Source organism: Scyliorhinus torazame, chromosome 8 (assembly GCF_047496885.1).
Source record: "Scyliorhinus torazame isolate Kashiwa2021f chromosome 8, sScyTor2.1, whole genome shotgun sequence".
Taxonomy (NCBI): domain Eukaryota; kingdom Metazoa; phylum Chordata; class Chondrichthyes; order Carcharhiniformes; family Scyliorhinidae; genus Scyliorhinus; species Scyliorhinus torazame.
In genome coordinates this window covers 96,797,420-96,819,920 of record NC_092714.1, presented here as the reverse complement: position 1 = coordinate 96,819,920, position 22,501 = coordinate 96,797,420, and the positions used below count along the sequence as shown (strand labels likewise).

Below are 22,501 nucleotides of genomic sequence, written 5' to 3'. Positions count from 1 at the left end.
ACCGCGCTTTGTATTAACAGAGCTGGCACTTTTCATCGCCGAGTCGGTGCATTTGCGTCAATTTTATTCGTTTACATAAAGGAGCAATCAGAGCTGAGAGATTAGCTCAAACCCCAGCAACCTGTCCCCACTTCTTTCTCGGGCATGTTCAGCTCCCCCCCCCCCCCCCCCCCCACCCTGCACTATTTTCATAGTGCTGTACTAATTAGAATAGGGCTTGTTACTGGGCACTGTGCACTCGGGTGACACCCAGGCCGCTTCAGTGTATGGGGTTAACACACAATTCCTCTCGTGTCCTGTCTCTCTCCCTCTAATCTACAGGCAACCACCTCCAGCAAACAGATTGGGGGAATCAGTTCATACACTAAAGTCTTGTTTGGGGTAGTGGTAGATACGTCCTTGCTTCCTCCGTGCCAGCTAATCTATATTTCCACCCCCCACAGATAAAAGTGAACGCGGTTCTGTTGTGTACATCATGTCGTGTCCCCCAAAAGCATCCTTTTGGTCAAAAGCAGTTTATCTTGCATTGCGAAGCTGTGGATGATCAAATAGCAGAATATCTCCACGGCCATTTGTGTTCTAAAGAAGTTGTTAAAATAGGTGAATAAATATGATTCTATATGTCTAATCCTTTTTTGAGGGGAAAAAAGTAACGTTTTACTGATATTTATATTTACCTCTATTACCTGACTTTCCTTTCTGTTCTTTTTCGAGATCTAGCTCGTACGAGCGTTGAAAAATGTGTAGATGTTAAGCGAACGGGCTCTACAAGACGGCTGTATTTTCTGGGTTGCAGTCTTTCCTCACCCCACTGCTCTCACTGGGCTTTTCGGGTTGGCTGTCTGCTCCATAAGAATGTGCGGGAGAGAGGGAGAGAGACAGATACCTTTCCACGGTGGAGCTCCCCTCTCTCGCCCACTGATGACTCTATCATTCCCCACCTCACTTCTGATCAGCTTCCCTCACACTGCAACTGCCCAGGATCTAGTCGAGCGGGGGAATATTGATTTGCAGCTAAGCTAGTTTCAAAAGGTTACATGTATTCTCTTTTGGGGGGGAACTGACGGCATTTTAAAGGAACCCCCCCCCCCCCCCCGAATGAAAAGGGGAATGAAAATGAAGCGCCTGCTGTTTGGGACTAGCATGTTGATGTGTGTAGTTGAGATGTTTGTTTCCGGCTGTGTAATTACATTTAGATCTGCGCTAGAAAAAACAAACGTTTCAGGTTTTTCTTTGCCCCCAGGAAGTCGCGCAATGCGCCGTTTCAGTCCTGAAGTCACATTATCCAGACAATATTAAGTTCTCCGCCGCAAAATATCTGCAATACGCCATTTATACGGAGCACTCGATGGGGATAAACGCCAGTTAGTCAAGTGAATGTTCCACATCCAACTAGCCCACTGGACTGGAGTTCTCGGCACCAAGCAAGTTGCCTGCTCACTATAACTTATTATTTCTCGTAGAGACATTTTACAGGATCGGTTTATGAAATGATTCCCCAGTCCCAACATTGATCAACTGTGTTCTTCCCATCACATCCCTGACAAGGATACATCACCGCCACTGACAAGATCCACATCTTAGACAAATCACGACAATCTGGTGTTATTGTAAAACACATTTAGGCACGAATACGGTCGTTTAATATATCACATTACAAGTTAATCTATCCTTTAATTTGATGGGTGAAGACGAGGAGGGGGTAGTTCCAAAATCCTGTTGCGGATTTTTTGGCATGGCCTTTGGGGGATTACAGATTGAAATTATTTAAAATGGGACAATTAAAATCGCCCGGGGATTCTGTCTGACAACAAGTGTGTTTGTGTGTGTGTGTGTGGGGGGGGGGGGGGGGGGGCGGTAATATCACTTCATACCGACAGGATATAATCTTTCACCAGTCGGTGAATCGGTGACCCAAATTACAGTTCATTCATTCGCAATATTTCACTGATGGAGCACGATTGGCGTTTGAGTTACGATTCGTTCGTTCAAGATTAGATCCAGAAAAACATCACTTTTATCCAATTGGTGCGAGATCTCTCCGAGAGACAAATAACCCCAGCACCTTCCTTCAAGTTACAATTCATAAATATTAAGATGCAGAAAGTTGAACGGATTGTTAGAATATATATATATATATGTGAGAACCTACCCTGACCTACAAGATCTTAATCTAATTGATGTTTCCAGAGTATAATTCCTAACGATGGGAATCAAAGATACACGCCACAACTTTTCAAAAGGCACGTATTGAAAAGCCGACGAGCACTGCGTGGCCCTGCACCCCATCATCTGTCCAGCTTCACCGCCTGGGAGCTGGAACAAGCCGCTTTATGGAACCTCTACCATGAACAGCCTCTTGAGCGAGGTTCGTTCCTTCAAACTCCAGCTCGCGTTTTCCTCTTCGCCCAAACTTCGTGTTGGTGAAATGTGAAAGAGAGAGAGGGAGAGAGAGGCTCCCCAGACCTCCCTGAGCCAATCACAGGGGTTTCAGCACGTGTATTGGAGAATCGAGAGGAAAGCAATTACAGCCCAATACAAATGTCATTAGTGGCTCGATCAGAGCAAGAGCGATTGCTGTACAAGTGGGGGGATCGCAGCCTCCGGCAAGCCAGAACTCAGGCTCCAACCATGACAACTCAATACAAGGAGGAGATTTGCGAGAGATCCGAGTGCAAAAGTAAATCTCCAACTTTGCTCTCCTCCTACTGCATCGACAGTATTTTGGGCAGGAGGAGCCCCTGTAAGATCCGATGTATTGGAGCCCAAGCATTGCCGCTTCTCACAGCCAGGAATGAGCCGGACACAGCCAGTGAAGGTAAGGAGTGTGTTTTCCCCCCAGACGCAGGTTGGAAAACTTCACTGGGTGTTGGGCCGAAGATCCAATGCACTTTTAAGCAAAACAAAACAAACAAATGTTCTTACTTTTCCACCAAGAGTTGGCCCCACAACCCCAGTGTACACAGCATCGGTGTCTGGTTACCAACTCTGACCAGTGTTGTTGAAAATGTGTCTCTAAACACTTAGGTAATTTTGCATCTGTGGCAATACTTTCCAGGAATACTCAACCCGCGCAGTAAATGTCGAATATGTTATCAATTCCGGCAGAACAATCGTTTGGTATTATTTCATTGTAAATGATTGATAAAGATGGCGTGTTTGCGATTGGTTACTTTGCAAATATGTTGTCGATAAACACACCGATAAACACACCAATGGCGCCTTTCGCCTGAAATGAGCTGGGGGGAAGAGGAAGCAAGCTGCGATTGTAAATTTCAGCTCTGCTCTCTCCACATGCTAACTGATGCGCATTCTGAATTTCAGTGCAGAAGGACTTGCAAGAAACATTTCAGAGATCTGTGGGATTCTTTAAAAACGAACACATTTGCTTTCAAATAAAACAAACGGTTGATTGATTCCGCGAAAACAAGTGTTTTTTTCAGAAAATAGATTAAAGTTGAGAAGTGTTTTTGACAGAATACAAATGGTGAAGGGCGGCGAATTTATAATCCCCTTTATCAACAGTTACAAACCAAAAGGACATAATGGAAATAACTTTCTCAATGGGTTTCATATTAGCTACAAATGGGAATAAATGGTTTAAAATCTGCAAACATCAGGGGTGTTGGCAATTTGAAATGAGAATGTTGCACCGTAACTTGTTTTTCGAATTGGTAGGTGGGGAGAGGTGCTGGTTGGGGCTGTCTGCAGAGTTGGTGTGAGTTACCCCTGCCTAACATCATGCAGACTATTTAAATTTTAATTACCGCTTGAACCAAGTGATCCTTCCAAACCAGCACAGGGCAATCTCCCAAAATGAACTGACCATTTCTTTCAGGGAGTGTTATTATCCTGCAGAGTGTAGACAGAATAGAAACTTTGCCCTGTTGGCCCACTGCTCGCGGCCTGCTCTGGGGAACTCAATGAAGACAGCGTCGGGTGGTTGATAAGGAGAGGACTGGGGGGTGGGTGCAGATTGCATTAATTTTATACATACTTGCTATCTCCAGAGCAAGAAACGACAGCCAGGTGCAACACTTGCTAAAGTCTCTATCCCAAAATTCCGCTCTTGTTTTATGACTTTTCCTGGCGAATATCCCAGCGGGAGGCACAATGTTCCCCACTGGTACCTGTACAGTATGGAATTGCATCAAGTGTAAGTGCAACTAATGAGTATTTCATCTTTGTGACAGGGTTTCTTTAAATGTTTTTATAATTCCCTCCGAATGGCTGACTGATGAATTCTTGTATGTGTGTTTGTTATCCACAGGGTCACCCAAGGAAAACATGTCTTTTGACTCTGAGCTCCATCTCCCCCCGAAATTCCGAAGACTGTACGGTCTGGGAGGTAAAATCTTGGACGCCCGGGGATTTAACGAGATTGGTAACGAGAAACTGGAAAGAGACAGATCCTCCGAGGCGTTCCGAAACACCGACCTGAAGATCAGTCAGGCCCCGCAAGTCAGCATCAGCCGCAGTAAATCCTACAAGGAAAACTTCAGCATGGCCAATGGGCAAGGAGACAGCGCGCCGAACTTGTCCCAGTCTCCAGAATTAGGTTCGGCGGAGCCCATCGACAAGTCGTTCGAGGGAGAGGCCAAAGAGGAGGCGGCTGAAGATGACTTATCCTCGAAACTTGTCGAGGAGACCCAGACGGACGTGGATGTGAAAGATGGGGAGGACAGCCTGTGTTTATCAGCCGGCAGTGACTCAGAAGAGGGCATGCTAAAGAGAAAACAGCGGCGATATAGGACTACATTCACCAGCTACCAGTTGGAGGAACTGGAGAGAGCTTTTCAGAAAACACACTACCCAGATGTCTTCACCAGGTATGTATCAACATTAAAACAACTCCCACCCCAAAAAAATAACACTCCCAAAACAAAACTCCAGACAGAAAATGTCACTGGTATAACACCTAGTCTGTAACTGTCTCCAGCTGGATTTCGATTTTAGACGTTGTCCACAACCATTTCAAAATGGACAAATGACAGGGGCATGAAGCACACGGTCTATCGGGAGATTTGATAACTTCCTCCAGTTCTCCACTCGTCAGCGTCCCCGCTATCAAAGCAATGACCGCCCACATGAGCGCTCGGCGCTGCTCGCCACGCCGTCTAGTTTTTACCCAGTGCTTTACCCCAAACATTTCAAAACATTAGCCCTTCGATCTTTCCCATTTCGAGAGAATGCGGCGCGTGAAACTCCCACCGCCCTCAAAGTCCGTGTGCACCTCAGACATCTTTCTAATTCTGCTGCCACACATTCCGTTTAGCGACTTGTGAGTAAACGGGTGTGCCACTCGTTTTCAAAGCCACTCTAGGACACGGTACAAGTGGAACAGCGTGGCGTTATTTTTTTTTTAACTGCATTTTATTTTATCAGGTGAGTTTTGGACGAGTGTGTGTGTGTTTGTGGGAGGGGGGTGGGCACAATCATTAGCATTTGTAATGGTTTTGGCCCACTTTGCGTGAATTTACAATGCAGGAAATGGTCCACATTTAAAATTCGTTTCCTTTTAATATTGAAAATTATTTTTTCCTAAATCAAATAATGATATATTCTGGTGGTTTTCGCAGTTCTTATATTTTCGACAATCTCTACTTGTCTGATGTTTGTCTAGCTTCTTCTATGGTCCATGTAAACAGGAAAGATTGAAGAGCGCCCGTAGACAGCTGCATGGGTTAGTTAGGTCGAATCCTCGTGTAGAACGCTTCAGATTTCCTACTGCTGATATCAATATTAGCTTTCCCAAAAAAAGCTACTGGGAACCATGGTACACTGTGAACTGCTTTTTCACTTGTTTCTGTGTTTTGTGCAGGGAGGAACTAGCGATGCGGCTAGATTTAACAGAAGCACGGGTACAAGTAAGTTGCAACTATTTGTGCGCGGATAGATGAGTTTCCAAGCTAGTCCTTCCATCAAAGGTTACATGTACTAACTTGAATATTTCCGTATCAAGTTGTAGGGTTCTATTTTTTCTCTTTATATTCATTAGTACCGACCCCCATAATAATAATAGGGAAGTGTGCGGGTAGACAGTCCCTCACCCTGTCTGATTGTGCCAGGTACAATATATTGATCTATGTCAGACTTTCTACAGATGTGACTGCGCAAATATGAATAATGGAAATGCTTTCGCACCACGGCAACCGAAAGCATTAAAACAATAACATATGATTGAATTTCCTTCGCTCTCAGAGAATGTAATGTAAGGGTGCAGAAGTGGAGTGCTGTTAAAGTTGATAGGGCCCACATCACAGTGCATTTTCTCTCGAAGCCCTCATAACCAAAGCGACGATAAACATTATGATTGGTGCCTTATTGCGAGCACAGGGAACATAAAACATATGTTGGGAAGTAAAGGCCGAGTAAATCACTTTACAGTTACAATCGAGCGCTGATAAGACCTAATAAATTCCATATGGCTCATTTAATACACAACAGCTTCTTGCATTAAAGGAGCTAATGATGAGATTCTCCCTGGTTCTGTTGACACATTGTTCTATTGTCAAATACCCAATGTGACAGGCAGCCAGGAATGATTATTTCCCGCTCAGGCAGTCGTGGGAAAGTTAAATAACTTTCTCTCTCCCCTCCACTGCTTTACAAAAGCTCGTTCGGACTCAATAAAACTTAGGAGACATTCTAGTAAAATTAATTGTAACGCGTTATTTTCATTGTTGACTTCACTTCTCTTTGTGTAGTCTATGAAGTACACTCAATGTATTCATTAAGGCCAATTTAATAACGATGACATTAATTGTGAGGAACAAAATCGGTTACCCTTTTTTTAAAAGTCCGATTACTCCAATCAGCCATCGCATGTTGTCCATGATCTCAGAATTCGCCAGGGATGTTAGATATTTTCATATTTCACCCCCCAATCCAATATGTGACCGCGTCACTATTTGTATCCATAATATACTCGATATTTCTGTGGGATAAGTCAGGAATCTGTACAGCTGATGTGGGGTGACGCTTGAATCAGAAAGAGTATTTTATATTTGCGTAAAGTGAATCTGTGCCTCACGCTACTTGGAAATGTTTCAAATTCTTCCAGAATGTTAACATATTTGTTTTGTTACATTTCGATGTGGGGGGGGGGGGGGAGGGTCGCGAGTTTTAATCGAGGGGACGGTTTTAGTCTATTTCGTTCAAACAATTGCTGGATTTCAATGTTACAAATATCTTGCGCGCCTTTGCGTTGTTGGATGTAACATTAAAGTGATTTCATATTTCCAGCACACTCTTTTTCTCTGTACTTTATTTTCAGTTGTTTGAAATTGTTGAACTTAATCTGATTGCTTTTCCTTTGCAGGTTTGGTTCCAGAACCGCAGAGCCAAGTGGCGAAAGCGAGAGAAAGCCGGAGCTCAGAGCCACCCGGGCGGCCTGCCCTTCGCCAGTCCCTTGGGAGCGGCCCACCCGCTGGGACATTACCTGGACGGCAGCCCCTTCGGACACCACCCGAGCCTCGAGTCCGCCTGGTCAGCCGCCGCCGCCGCCGCCGCAGCCGCAGCTGCCGCCTTCCCCGGGCTGCCGCCCCCACCAGGCAGCGCTGCTCTCTCCCCCAGCGGGGCCCCGTTAGGCCTCGGCACCTTCCTGGGAGCGGCCATGTTCAGACATCCCTTCATCACTCCGCACTTCGGCAGGTAAGATCCTTCAAGCAGAGCCCCCCCCCCCCCCCCCCCGACCGCCCACCTCCCCCCCCCCCCCCCCCGCTAAATCCTCCTCCAGGAACAGCAAACAGCAGCCGCCAGAACAAGAAGTACAAGTCAACCAGAACCATTCAGTCAGCCGGCACTGTGAACAAGGACACAAACAAACAAAACACAATTCCTTCTGAATCAGCAGCCAAAACTCAATGTGGGAAAGAACAAGCTACAATAAACAGAATCGGCTCATCTCATAATGAGTCAACGGCAAACTTCTTATTTTGAGAATACCCCAAAATGTTAAAAGTCAGGAAGATAATAGGAAAAACATATCAATCAGTGTCATCTCGCATGAAATGCAACACATCCAGCGATAGTCTTCGAAATCCGCTGCATACAACCAGATTTAAATGCAACAAGTCCAGTGCTCAAAAGAGCGTATTAAACACTCGCTTCATCAATCAGGGTAGAAATATTTTATAACAAACCGTTAAAATATCCAAACAACTGTGAGCAGTGTGTGTGTGTGCGTGTGCGAGAGAGAGAAGTCAAGCCCATTTCAAATATCCGAGGTACACAGTCACTAAGACTTCCCAATGATTCTAGGGCAAGAGCTCCGGCGAGGAAGCCAGAGTTATTGGGAGGCCCAGACCTACCTTTGCGAGGGAATGCGTGTACAACTCCAGATGGGTCCCTGGCACAAAGAATGCTCATGTCTCTGGAGATATTGCTCAAGTGGAATAGACCGGACCGGACCACATTTTCATTGCAAACTACAGTTGCTGTGCAGCTTCTGTGTTAGTTGGTTAGTTAGTTCGTTAGTTAGTTAGTTAACACGGTTAAGGAAACGTTCGGCATTTGCAGAAATATTCTCTTTCCTCGCATATTAGCTTTTAAAATATTAGAATGTCGTTTTTTCCCTCATTGTCAGTGCGAGGTAGTATTTAGATTGTGGCTTTGGTCACCCAACTTTTTGGGCGTTGTACTTGGCTTTCGAATGAGTTGTTCGCTTAGATCAGATTTAGGAAAAGGCAAAAATCTGGGATGTTTATTCGTTGTTAGTTTCTGTGAAGTGAAACTGAAAGTGACAACAGGCCTTGACCGGGGTGGGAAACGAAGCGAGGCGATTGAATAACTCCATCATTCCAACTGCGTACGCTTTTATCTTTAAAGATTTATCATTTGGTCGTTTAACCTGACGTGAAAATTATTTGGCAAGGTCACTTGAAACCTGTGTGTTTGTAAAGTGTGGCATAATGTAGTATCAGCCCGATCATTTGGAAATCCACACAACTCCGCTGTGGCCTGTCTGGGACAGGGGGTTGGGGGGCTGGGAGAGGGACGTGATTGCAAAGCTATCGCGAATCCACGCTTCCGAATATCCCACTACTTACATAACAGGACATATAAGTCATGTTTGAACTGTTTGTTCTTACAAAGGTTCTAGTGCGCAATCTACCCTGCGCCGTACTCCCGTGCCCAACTGCGCAGGTACAGCACTATCCCACACCGCGTCATTTGGTAGTCCCAAATGTCACTTTTTTGGTCAACTAGGCCTCTGACACGCGTAGAAGCCCATCGCCGTGTTTAAGCATTTCAAACCTAATCTGGAGTGTGCATTCTCTCCACTTCAGGTCCCTCCTTTCACTTAAAACCAAATCATTTCGGAAAGGTTGACCTCGGTAATCCCGGAGGTCGGTTAGAGTTTAGTACGAAATCTACATTTCTTACAAGTATCCCAGTGGAACCAATCCCAATCCAGTATGACAGGTCAACTGCTGAGGATTCTCTTAATGTGCAAGTTCGGCTGTGGGATCATTAACAGTTAACAATGGACAACTGTGGACCTGGCTGGCCTGAATGTTGGATTGTCAATTGCCACAGAGGAGTGACTGGGTTCTAATTTCCCCCTCCACCCCTGCGCTCATACAGTCAGCACAACTTCAGTGAGGCTGTACCAATCCCTTTCCACCCCCACCTCACAGAGTTGGCCAAACCTTTGTCTAAGCTTCGATTAGTGCACAGCAGCTCGTCTCCAGCAGGTATGATGAGCAGCACATGTCTTCGGAAAATGAACGAAATCGTCCTGAATCACCCTGCTTGGACTGGAGCATTGAGACACACCATAACCCCATTGGGCTCCAGCAGCAACATGGCCGACCTCAAATCAAATCTACACGTGTCATTGTGCTTACAATCCTGTCTTATAGCACACCCCATTCCAAACCTTGTGGTTCCACTTCGCACACGTGCCCTTTGCCATGTTAGGAGATCTGTGATATGCGAAATACTTCGTTATTTTAGCCATCCAAGTCCAATGCGTGACACTAGTTGAAGGAAGTCATAAGAAACACAAGTTTCAAGGGAAGGGGCCGAAGGTGGTCAATCTACAGTGTGCGATGACCGAAATAACGTTACAAATTCTGAAGCTTATCCTTGTTTCTGTTCTGTTTTAAAGGTCATTTTATACTAGTCATTCTGCAAGTAACTGATCTGGTTTTAATAAATAATTTAGATATGAAATCTAAATACGGATTATTTCAGTCAAGGTGGAAGAATATGAACTGTGATATCTATCACGTGGCCTGGACAAGGCAAAATGATTGATTGGTCGGTGCGCTTTCAGGAGGAACGCACATAAAGTGTATTTTTTACCACTCACACATACGAGAAAACAATGTCAGTATATTTACATTGGCAAAACATAGACCTATTTCACAGTGTATTGCCCCCTCCGTAACGCTCCTGGATGAGAAATTTGTAATCAGTTAAGAAAAGTGTGTGGTCCCAAGGTTTGTGATCCGTCAGCCAGCTCACCAATATGAAAAGGGTCAGAGCCTTCGCATTGTGTTCTGGGACACTAGTACTCAGTCCCGACCGAGTATCATTGAAGGTGGACTCTCCTGGAAGAGAAGTAACAGTGAATTAAACTCTAATACACAGGAAAATACTGCGGGTGCTGGAAATATGAAATCCCCCCCCCCCCCCCACTGAAATGCTCAGCAGGTCCGGCAGCGTCTGTGGAGAGAGAAGCAAGGGTGGAGATGTTTCTATCTAGTCAATGATCAGAATCATTGAATTCTGTCGCCGGAATGGGCCGTTGTTACGGCAGCAATTGCACTGGAGCCCAAAGTTATTACAACCTAGCAGAAGATTTAAAACTAGCTGGGACTATGACCGATTATCAGCCTTGACTACCGGAATGCAGACTACACAAAAATATAGTTGGCCAAGTCATTTCCCGTATCAGCCTCTCTGAACAGGCGCCGGAATGTGGCGACTAGGGGCTTTTCACAGTAACTTCATTTGAAGCCTACTTGTGACAATAAGCGATTTTCATTTCATTTTTCATTTCATTTTGCTGTGCAGTTGTGATTCAATATCCCTGCAGTTTTAATCCTAGCATATAGTCCAACTTCATTACACACTTAGTTTACACATGGGCGGAATAGGCGGATGCTGGTGATAAACGGATACTTTTAAGGCAAAGTCTTTACCACATTCATAACCAATCCTGCTTTCTCCTACATCATAATTAGTGATCCAGTCAGACCCGTAATGTGCAAGTCTGATGAGATGTGAGTTATGTGCTACTTGACAAATTGCGCAGGCCAACAGTCCCCTGAAATAACGCAGACTGTTCTATTCAGCAGTATTCCACCCGTCACCCAAGCAGCTGATCGGTCTTGATTTAAAACGCTTTCCCGTATTATAATGTGGAAAATCCTTGTCTGTTGCAGGCTCTTCTCGACAGTAGCTCCGCTGACAGGCGCCTCTGGCCCTGCGCTGCTGAGACAGTCGGCCCCGGGAGTAGAAGGGGGTGTGCAAGCCGGCGCCCTCTCAGACCCCGTGGTAGCAGCAGCAGACAGACGGGCGTCTAGTATCGCAGCGCTCAGACTCAAAGCCAAGGAGCATGCCGCCCAACTCACACAACTCAACATCCTCCCTGCACCCTCCACCGGCAAGGAAGTGTGCTGAATACACAGCAAGGAGCTCCACACACGTTGCTGAACAAGACCAAATTCAGAAAGAGGACCAGTTACTCCGCGTGGATTGGGTTCTCAGGCAGACTGTGCATGCCCGTAGAGTCAGTATCCCTTCCATCAATCACATCAGCAGGCCACACTTAGAAAAGAGAACAATGGCATTGTCTACATGTAGGAATTGTGATGTTGCTACCATTCATATTTCTGGGAGAGGGTGGAGGGGGGGGGGGGGGACAGTAGTACTAGAGCCTGATTAAGAATATACCTGACGTGACCACTGAGAGAAACTAGGGTTGGATCTAATCAGGGCAGCTCTGGAAAAAAAGTATGAAATGTATTCCAAACACACAGAGATGTAGATATGATAGTTTCCTAATTCGAGTCTTGGTGGCCGGATATAAGGGATACTGTTTCTGAAATGAGTTAGACTTTCTGCGGCGGACCGGTTGTATAGCACACACATGGGCATAATACACGTTGCTTACGTCTGGATTTTTATATGTACATATATAAATATACATCAGTGTGGCCAACCAGTGGTTCGCTACTAAACCAAAGGGACAAAATACTGCCAATCCGAGTGGACTGCTTATGTCACTAAACTGTGATTGATTTCTGTACATAATGCTCGTTCTTCAGAATTTCGGAGGAAAATAATTGTACATTTTCTTTTTTAAAAAAATGAAAATTTGCACTCAGCGTGTTGTGAAAGTTTATTCTCTAGAATTACCAGACAGTTCTTATAGTGTTGTGGATGTATTAGGTTCGTAGAATAATTATTTATGGAGAAACATTTTATTTAACTTATTAACTATAGAGGTTTCGAAAACCTTATTAAAAAAAAGGCAACTTGCTATATTACGTATACTGTTGTAACTTCTTGATATGGGCTAGAAGAGTGACGACACTCTGAAATAAAATGTGATGCTTAACAAGCTAATCGGAGAAAGCGCTTCTTCTAAATCCCGAGTGCTTAGAATATTATTGAACATTTACCCACCGCAGACAAACTCACGATTTACCTAATGCAGGGCTGCCTACGCAAATTCACAACTTGAAGTAACTCGTCGCCGAGTGACAATGTTGTTTCCGCCCAGTATAGGCGTAATCAGATGAGGAGGAATTTTTGAGCAGTCCGATTTACTGTGTCTGGCCGGACTGTGGTACGTTTGCGTGTGTGGGGGGAATGGTGACACACTGACTCTACAACAGCAAGGCGTTTCCAGCCAGTCATTCCGTTTCAAGGCTAGTTCGTTTCACTCATTCACAAATCACGCTGTATGTGCTGGCTAATTTCAAAGTGTGATAGTTAATAAGCACAACATTGCCACGCAATTAAAATACCTCTCTTGTTAATTTAAGAGGGGGAAATCAGCACAGCACAACATTATAAAATAGAGCACAGTATTCTCTGGACCCAGATGCCGATTTGGGGCAATTGAGGGGAGACTGGCACTTTCACCACGCTTGGCAAGTAATCACTACACGGGGTTAGCATTACTTAACCACTTTCAGCGCAATACTCCAGCATTATTGTTTTAATGAGCATTGCCAGAATGCTGCCAATAATATCCAGTCTCTTACGCTGTTGTTGACACGACCAATAAAGATGCTTTCCCATAAACCGCATGAACCTTACACAGCGGGACTGGGTGTAAGTGAAAAGGAGGAGTTCTACTTTCATATCAATATCTGAATGCGCCTTTAATATATCATGTTAAACGGTTTATCAGAAATTATAACATTACCGTCCCCCCTACCTTCTTCATTTGCTGGCGCCTTGCAAGGGTTGCTTCTATATCTTTCTGCCTGTGTGATAACAAGTCACCTTGGTTACTTGATGGTTAACGATTAAACCACGGTGCCTTGGTTACTACACCTGCCCTCTACCGCCTTCCGGGCTGGTTGGCGATCGGCGCCGAATTGTCCAAGTTACAGTCAACCCAGGCGGATTTAATGCGAGCTACCCCGAGGGTTCACTGTTGTGGGTGATTCCAGGGGTTCCGGCTGCACGGTAACCAACCTCCTGGCAAGAGAATGTCGCCACGCCAATTCAGATAATGTTCGAAATGGTATCCAGCAAAGTACAAACAACGCAGATATTTTAAAACACGCCAGCATCGGATTCACACAATACCATTTGGTTCAAGTTAATGCAAGTGTAAAATCCACTCGGAAAGTGGATCTTGAGTGTGTGAGGCTGAAAGACTAGAGCATAATGTTTGGACATAAATAACCGCTGGATTTCGCCACTGTAATGGCCAGAATGAGGGCGCGTGAACTCGTGATGTTGACACAAAGAATCATACCAGATGACAGTTTTTATAAAAGTAGATCGAACAATTTAATAATGAGGTTAGACTGGCAATATTCAGATTCTGAATTTTGTGCCAATCCCCCACCCAGCACCCGCTTAGCTTTTAACTGTAAACTTTCAACCAAAGCATTCACTTGATGGTGGCGCTAAACTAAATCCCCTCTGGTTCAATCAGTTCCTGGAGTTTCTTCAATAAAGGGGCTAAAAACGACCCACGCAATATTGTTTCATTGTTTGGGATATAAACAGGACGCTGAACAGACCAGACGCCGTGTGTATCTCAAAAAGGGAAATGAAATAGTTTATAAAGTTTGCAATGCGAGCAAAGTTTGTGATGGAGGTAGTGCAGCTCTTGGAAATTCTTTCTGTTTCCGATTCCAACCATCGCCATTACCTCAAGTACTGACCTATAGGAGGACAATGGGACTGACTTATTCTCGCTCCGTTGTAGTGGCAGCCTTCCGCCTCCTAAGACTTAATTTGCACCGTGGTGGTCAACTCTCCGCTAGGATACATTTAGTTCATTAACAGTTTTTGACCAGGTACCCCTGTTACCAACGCCAACCCCCAATGACACACAGTCTGGTAAAGTGGTTGATATCATACCAGGACCCCATGCCATTATTTCACTTAACGAACGCTTTTTAAAGTCAGTTTTTCCTCGTCTGACTCCATCCTATAGTACTAAATCAAATTGCGTGAAATTACCTGGTGGATTAAAGTTCTTCTGGCCGAATGAAAGCATCACCCTCTCACTCGCTTCTACTAATCCCACCTCACAGTGCTGGTGCAAACATGTAGATCTCACACTATTCTTTCATGTTTCACAGCTGGGAAAGCAGCCATTCTTCGCTAAATATTCACCATAAATATCACATGTTAACGGCCGATGACTCCCATCAAGTCTATATTAAACATTTGACATGTCACGCATGATAAACTCTGAGTGTCTTTGAAAAAAAAAGGCATTAGCAAAGAAACCAATTTCTGCTCATCTAAACCTCCCCAAGTGTTGAATGATTTCGTTTGAAAGAAGCAGTGAGGCGTATTTCGAGGGTTTTATGAGATTTTCCAGAATGATTTAATCTTATTGTGAACATTATTAATGAATAGCTACCCAATTTGGCCCTAATATCTGGGAATTCTTGCTACAAAACACGGCGACTGTGACCCCCAACCTTAAGCAAACCTCCCCGGCGTTTTTGTGCTGTCTTCAGCCTCCAGTAACTCTTTAACACACTATTGCACGGGAGCCAGTTTTCAGAACGATCACACAGATTCAACTCTCCCCCCATTCACTGCCAAGCTTTCCACCATCTGTTCCCCAAAAAGCAGCTTTCACGTTTGGAGATATTTCAAGGAGCGTGACAAGTCGTCTATATAAACATGTGTACATTTGCATGTATGTATATAGGTAGAAATACTGTTGTATATATGTAAACATGTAGAAATTGTATTGGTTAATGTGGAAAGGAATATATGATTCAGATACAAGTTAATTTTATATGCGCAGATCTCCTAAAAAAACATATTAAAGTTTAACATAATATATTGTATGGATTAATGGAATCATGTATGAATAATGTACCTTTAGCGAAAACGCATTTAAGTGTTGTCTTGTTTTGCATCTTTCTATATTTACCATTAGACGAAACACAATAAATATATTTGAAACCTCGGGTTAATTTTGGAGTATAGTCTATCAGAATGCCAAATATCAAGTATGCGAGTTCCATTTAACCCAGGGCTGGTTACCGAGCAGAATTCTATACAAAACACACAATCTTTTAGAGGGGTTGGGTGGTGTGTGGGGGGGAGGTTCTGCCGCCTTTGGAGCTGTACAAGTTGTGAAAGAAAGACGGAAGAAAGCTGCATTGGAAACTGGTAGCACGATCTCCTTTGGATCCACTAATTCCCATCTCTTTGCTCTCATCCAATTAGTGCGGTGTATTAAGCGGTTTATCATCTCATACTCAGCTGTACAAAGAAACAAGCCGAACACTTTGCAATAGACTCTGTTCTCCTTTTACACCCTCAGGTACTTACATATTCTAGTGTGCTATGAATAATAGGGGAATAATAGAGCACTAATTCCCTCATCAAAGAATGCCTTGTCTGCGCTTTGCTGAAAACACTATTCCGATAAAAGAAAGCAATAAAGCTTAGCATAACAAAACCAAACCTACTTATTAGCTTAGTAGTAAATTAATGCAAAACCACTGGTATTCAACTAGGTTTGAAAACAGCCTCCCGCAACTTTATAATGCTTTATTGCTGAAGGAATTCAAACTTGAAATTTGAATCGGAGAGATGAGTTAATCTGGTAAATTCCAATAAACGTGTTTTCAAACGGCTGTTGTGATTTAAAGCTATTTATCCCACATGAAATGGGATAAATGACACAAAGCGATTTCCTACGGCAGCTAGTCGTGGAAATACACTGCAAGTTCGACATAATTCAGAAATTTCCGACTGATTCGGCGAGCATTTTATGTGGGATTTTGGAGCGTAAACCCATCATTACGAATTGTGCCCCCGCCATTCAATTCCACAGATTGTGAATTAGTGATGCTAATCTTTTCCATGTAAAATAATATAAATAGAGAATGTTGGAAATATAGAGAGCGAGAGAAGGCAGATTAACACATGGAAAATCATTAACCCATCTTCTCACTTTACAGATGCTGCTGTATATCACCTAGATTTGCTGTTTCATTTCAGATTTTCAGCTTGAGCAGTTTCTTTTCACTTTTAGGCTTATTAGGTACAATGCAGAACGCATACACAATCAGTGAATCCAGGCGAGGGCCGCGCAACCAAACTGCTTTCAAGAACAACGCATCTTGTCTATGAATGTCTAAGATTGGGCTCACTGCAGAGATGCTTTTAGGAGCCTAATTGGATGCATGGTCTTATATTCTGCCTAAAAGTTGCAGTTGTTCAATGTTATAGTACATCCAATTAGGGCCCAGAGGTACATATTTCACTCATCATTACTGTCAACGTGAAGTGAGTTCACAGACAATAGTAAAACAGAGGATATTGCAGATGAAGCTGCTATATAGTCATTCCTCAGTTGTGTATAGTGCGTAATAGATGCGGGACGGGGGTGATAGATATATGGTTTCCTTCAGAACGGCACTAAAGACCCTGTGCTTGGAATTCGCAGCTAGCATTCTTATTTAATGTAGCAACGGTATTCTAATTTATTGAAGCGGCACGGTTCTGTTATGCCGTTCCGATTAAAGCATTGACTGGTGGTCGAGACTGGTCTGGTCTGGCGGTCTTTTTCTGGGCGCCGAGGCAGACAGTGAAGGATTGGCCTTCAATGCCGAGAAGAGAGGAGGGGATTGGTTCACCGGCGAAGTTTACGCAGAAAAAGTGCCCGGGTGCCCCTCGTTCGACTATGAGTGGGCAGATTTGTTTTACTTGATGTTAGTTAGGTACCATTTTCTCGATGCTCGACAGGGAATTCTTCAACTCCGAGCCACATGGTCCCACATATTTAAGACAAGACCTGAAAATTCTGGAAATGCTCAGCGGGCCTGACAGCATTGGTGGAGGGAGAAGCATTTGAGGCCTGTGACTTCTCACCAGAATGCCAGATGCAGTGGTGTCCGTTACTGGAAAGGAGCCACTATAATTGCAGAAGTGTTCTTCGTTCGTTTAAACCCAGAGTTCATGCTTTATTTAATACGTGGCACAGCCAATACTGGGAAATCGCTCTGGTGGGGATATTATGTCACATATCGGAATAATATACTTTATATATGGGAGAGATGAGCACTTGTCCTAGTAAGTTAAGCATCGTTCACGTTATGTAAATAAACGTGTGTTTGTGGAAAAAAAAAGATGGAGGAGCCAGGCTCAGGTAAAAATCTTACAAAACGTGCGAACAATTAACAACCCATCAATGTGTCAGTCGGATACTCTTTCAGGCCCAGGCGCCTGAAGTCGCGACATAATATGTAACTGGGTGGTAATAGACTTTATATTGTGAATTAAGCAAAAACGAGTTGAATCTGAAGGTTAAGGATATGGACCCAGTCCTCCAATTCGCTACTATTTAAGCATGGTGCAGTCAAAGTAATATTTCATCATTATGCCCTCAGTACATAATCTCAAAATTGAAGGGGTACAAAAGTAGCCAAACTGTTGAGACTAGGCTATTAATCAGCGAATTCATTACGAACCTGAGAATATTTTGACGGAAACAATATGTAACATAGTGCTTTTACCTGCAAAAACGTCCTTTGCCACTCTGTAATAATGTGTCTCCCTAACCAAGCTCACCAATTTTTTTTAAACTTGTCAGCTTGAAGATTTCACCCTGACTTCAAATTTATTTCAAAGCACTTTGCAGTAAGTTTTAAAACATACTAGAATCATAGAATCAACAGTGCAGCAGAAGGCCATTCGGCCCATCGAGTCTGCACCGGCTCTTGGAAAGAGCACCCTACTAAAGCCCACACCTCCACCCTATCCCCATAACCCAGTAACCCCACCCAACATTAAGGGCACTTTTGGTCACTAAGGGGCAATTTAGCATGGCCAATCCACCTAACCTGCACATCTTTGGACTGTGGGAGGAAACCGGAGCACCCGGAGGAAACCCACGCACACACAGGGAGAACGTGCAGACTCCGCACAGACAGTGGCCCAAGCCAGGAATCGAACCTGGGATCCTGGAACTGTGAAGCAATTATGCTAACCACTATGCTACCGTGCTTCCCCCTAGTAACAAATTATGCCAGATTAACAGTTTTAACTCCGATTCCTTTCAATAAAGTAAAATATATTCTGAAAGTCATCTCAAGGTTTAAGTTTTAAATACATTTCAAAATGCTCAGAAACCTTTGCTTCTGCTGATTGTCACTATATGTGGCATGGTGGTTAGCATTGCTGCCTCACAGCAGCAGACACCCAGGTTTAATTCACACCTTGGGTGTCTGTGTGGAGTTTATATGTTCTCCCTGTGTCCGTATGGGTTTCCTCCGGGTGCTCCGATTTCCTCCCACAGTCCAAAGATGTACAGGTTAGGTGGGTTGGCCGTAATCAGTGTGCACAGTTACAGGGATAGGAAAGAGGAGGGGGCCTAGATAGGGAGCTTTTTCGGAGAGTTGGTGCAGACCAGATGGCCTGAATGGCCTCCTTCTGCACTGTAGGATTCTATGGAAGTGTTTTGTATTGAAATGTGCTTATGCATGCATGTCAGATCTGGTTCCAATTCCCATTAAGAACTGTGCAGAACTACCTTCAACACATGAAAAGGATAGCGAAGAAATACAATGACCATGTGATTTTAACGTAGAATGTCAGGGAAGGGAATGTCAGAGCAGCTGCCCTGAAGGCCTTGAAGGGAAGAAATTATGAAGGAAGATCCGTTTAATTATTGTAACTAATTGAAGTCAACTTTGTTCTGCATATTTTAGTCAGTCTTAAAGGCATTATCAATTGGGCACCAGGAACATATACCAACTGTTGCTGATTCTGCTTCAGGTCGCCCAGTGCTGGTTGTTACTGAGATGCTTCCAAGACATCTTTTCTGCATGTGCAGTGATTAAAGTAATGTTGCCATCGTCCCAGATGAATGTAGGCTACTTTCCCCTTTGAGAAGAAGAGCTGACTGAAGGTGGTGATTTAACCTGGAGATCACCACACCTCAGGGGAGGGGCAAGGGCGAGAGGGCAGGGCCTTCATGAATAACCTCAGCCAGTATGGGAATTTAACCTGCACTGTTGGCCTCACTCTGCATCAGGAACCAGCTGTCCAGCCAACTGAGCTGAACCCATCATATCAGCATTGCAACCTTTTATTATTTTCACAGATGGTGCACTGTTGGGCTGGCCTGGGTGCAGAACTGGAGGGGTTGGTAAAAAATCTGTATCACTACTACTGTTTCGTAAGAGACCCACTCCTTGGGGCAGCATGGTGGTACCGTGGGTAACACTACTGCCTCACGGCGCCGACAACCCGGGCTCGATCCCGACCCTGGGTCAGTGTGCATGTGGGGTTTGTACGTTCTCCCCGTGCCTGCATGGTTCTCACCCCCACAACCCAAAGATGTGCAGGGTAGGTGGATTGGCCACGCTAAATTGCCCCTTAATTAGAAAAACAAACATCCACTCCAAAATTCTTGTTCTTGTTGATAAATCACTATCTCATCCCTCCTTACTTTAGCAATCTCTTCCTGTCTTATATCACTGCGTTCAATGCAGCTCTAAGTTCTTAATGTTGTGATTGGTGGAATAATGTTTGACAGATCTCAGAAACTGTCCCACTGGGCAATGGTGCTTCTAATGAACATTAGTTTGCATCATTACCGGCTAATTTGAAAGCAATCTGAGATGAATCTCATAAGTATTTCAGGAAATGCTGCTGCATTGCGAGCTGCAAGAATCAACATGTATATTACATAGCCCCTTGAGTGTAAATACCATCCCGTGGAAAACAGGAAGAGTAAGATATGGACCAAAATTTGAAGAAATAGGATTTAAGCAGACAATTAAAGGAGGAAAGAGACATGGCATGGGAGCAAAGGTTTGGAGAGGGAATTCTAAGCCAGTAAGACTCAAAAGGCTTTGTTGGGGTGAATGGATGAAAGGTAAGTCAGTAAGAGGAACAAAGTAAAAACAGAACATGCTGGAAATAGTCAGCAGGTCCAGCAACATTTGTGGAGAAAGAAATGAAGTTAACATTTCTGGTTGATAATATTTCAGTTCTGATGAAAAGTCATTGGCTTGAGAAGTTAATTGTTTCTTTCTCCCGAGATGCTGCCAGACATGATGCGTATTTGCAGCATTTCCTGTTTTTATTCCAGAGTACAGTGGGCACATCTTGTCTGTAGCTTCACCTAATCTGTGTAATTCCTACATTTCTTAGAAACAGAGAGTCAGTCACCTTTAAATGGATTCCTGGGAGAAGAAAGTTAGGTTTCATGCCACGTAAAGTTGTCATTTTTAACTGGCATTGGGAACATTTTTCATTGTTCAAATGGGGAAGTCCATCGTATTGGGTCCCACACTCCTTTTCTGCTCCTAAACATTTATGCAGTTTTAATTCTTGGCCAGTGCTTCTGTGGAGTTATTAGAACATAGAACATAGAAAAATACAGCACAGAACAGGCCCTTCGGCCCACGATGTTGTGACAAACTTTTGTCCTAGATTAAGAATAAATTAATCTACACCCCATCACCCTACCGTAATCCATGTACCTATCCAATAGCCGCTTGAAGGTCCCTAATGTTTCCGACTCAACTACTTCCACAGGCAGTGCATTCCATGCCCCCACTACTCTCTGGGTAAAGAACCTACCTCTGACATCCCCCCTATATCTTCCACCATTCACCTTAAATTTATGTCCCCTTGTAATGGTTTGTTCTACCCAGGGAAAAAGTCTCTGACTGTTTACTCTATCTATTCCCCTGATCATCTTATAAACCTCTATCAAGTTGCCCCTCATCATTCTCCGTTCTAATGAGAAAAGGCCTAGCACCCTCAACCTTTCCTCGTAAGACCTACACTCCATTCCAGGCAACATCCTGGTAAATCTCCTTTGCACCTTTCCCAAAGCTTCCACATCCTTCCTAAAATGAGGCGACCAGAATTGCACACAGTTCTCCAAATGTGGCCTTACCAATGTTTTGTACAGCTGCATCATCACCGCACGGCTCTTAAATTCAATCCCTCTGCTAATGAATGCTAACACACCATAGGCCTTCTTCACAGCTCTATCCACTTGAATGGCAGCTTTCAAAGATCTATGAACATAGCCCCCAGTATCTCTCTGCTCCTCCACATTGCCAAGAACCCTATCGTTAACCCTGTGTTCCGCATTCATATTTGTCCTTCCAAAATGGAAAACCTCACACTTTTCAGGGTTAAACTCCATCTGCCACTTCTCAGCCCAGCTCTGCATCCTATCTATGTCTCCTTGCAGCCGACAACAGCCCTCCTCACTATCCACAATCCACCAATCTTCGTATCGTCTGTAAATTTACTGACCCACCCTTCAACTCCCTCATCCAAGTCATTAATGAAAATCACAAACAGCAGAGGACACAGAACTGATCCCTGCGGTATGCCACTGGTAACTGGGATCCAGGCTGAATATTTGCCATCCACCACCACTCTCTGACTTCTATCAGTTAGCCAGTTCGTTATCCAACTGGCCAAATTTCCCACTATCCCATGCCTCCTTACTTTCTGCATAAGCCTACCATGGGGAACCATATCAAATGCCTTACTAAAATCCATGTACACTACATTCACTGCTTTACCTTCATCCACGTGCTGGGTCACTTCCTCAAAGAATTCAATAAGACTTGTGAGGCAAGACCTACCCCTCACTAATCTGTGCTAACTATCCCTAATCAAGCAGTGTCTTTCCAAATGCTCAGAAATCCTATCCCTCAGTACCCTTTCCATTACTTTGCCTATCACCGAAGTAAGACTAACTGGCTAACCCTAACCCTGTAATTCCCAGGGTTATCCCTATTTCCTTTTTTGAACAGGGGCACGACATTCACCACTCTCCAATCCC

At 44.1% G+C, this 22,501-nt stretch overlaps 1 protein-coding gene across 2 annotated transcripts in view; it reads left to right on the top strand.

Annotated features, from left to right (window-relative positions):
• The first annotated feature begins 2,257 nt into the window (after positions 1 to 2,257).
• Positions 2,258 to 22,501, top strand: part of arxa (aristaless related homeobox a) — an 86,569-nt gene continuing 66,325 nt past the window's right edge. Inside the window, exons 1-5 of one of the 2 annotated variants that reach the window (XM_072513954.1) lie at positions 2,261 to 2,818; positions 4,271 to 4,829; positions 5,822 to 5,867; positions 7,322 to 7,653; positions 11,397 to 15,644. In XM_072513954.1, coding sequence (XP_072370055.1) covers positions 2,542 to 2,818; positions 4,271 to 4,829; positions 5,822 to 5,867; positions 7,322 to 7,653; positions 11,397 to 11,634 — 1,452 coding nt within the window. In that variant the 5' untranslated portion in view covers positions 2,261 to 2,541 and the 3' untranslated portion in view covers positions 11,635 to 15,644. Of the gene's footprint in view, positions 2,819 to 4,270; positions 4,830 to 5,821; positions 5,868 to 7,321; positions 7,654 to 11,396; positions 15,645 to 22,501 lie in introns of those variants that run through there. The other variant, XM_072513955.1, reaches the window with a different exon arrangement.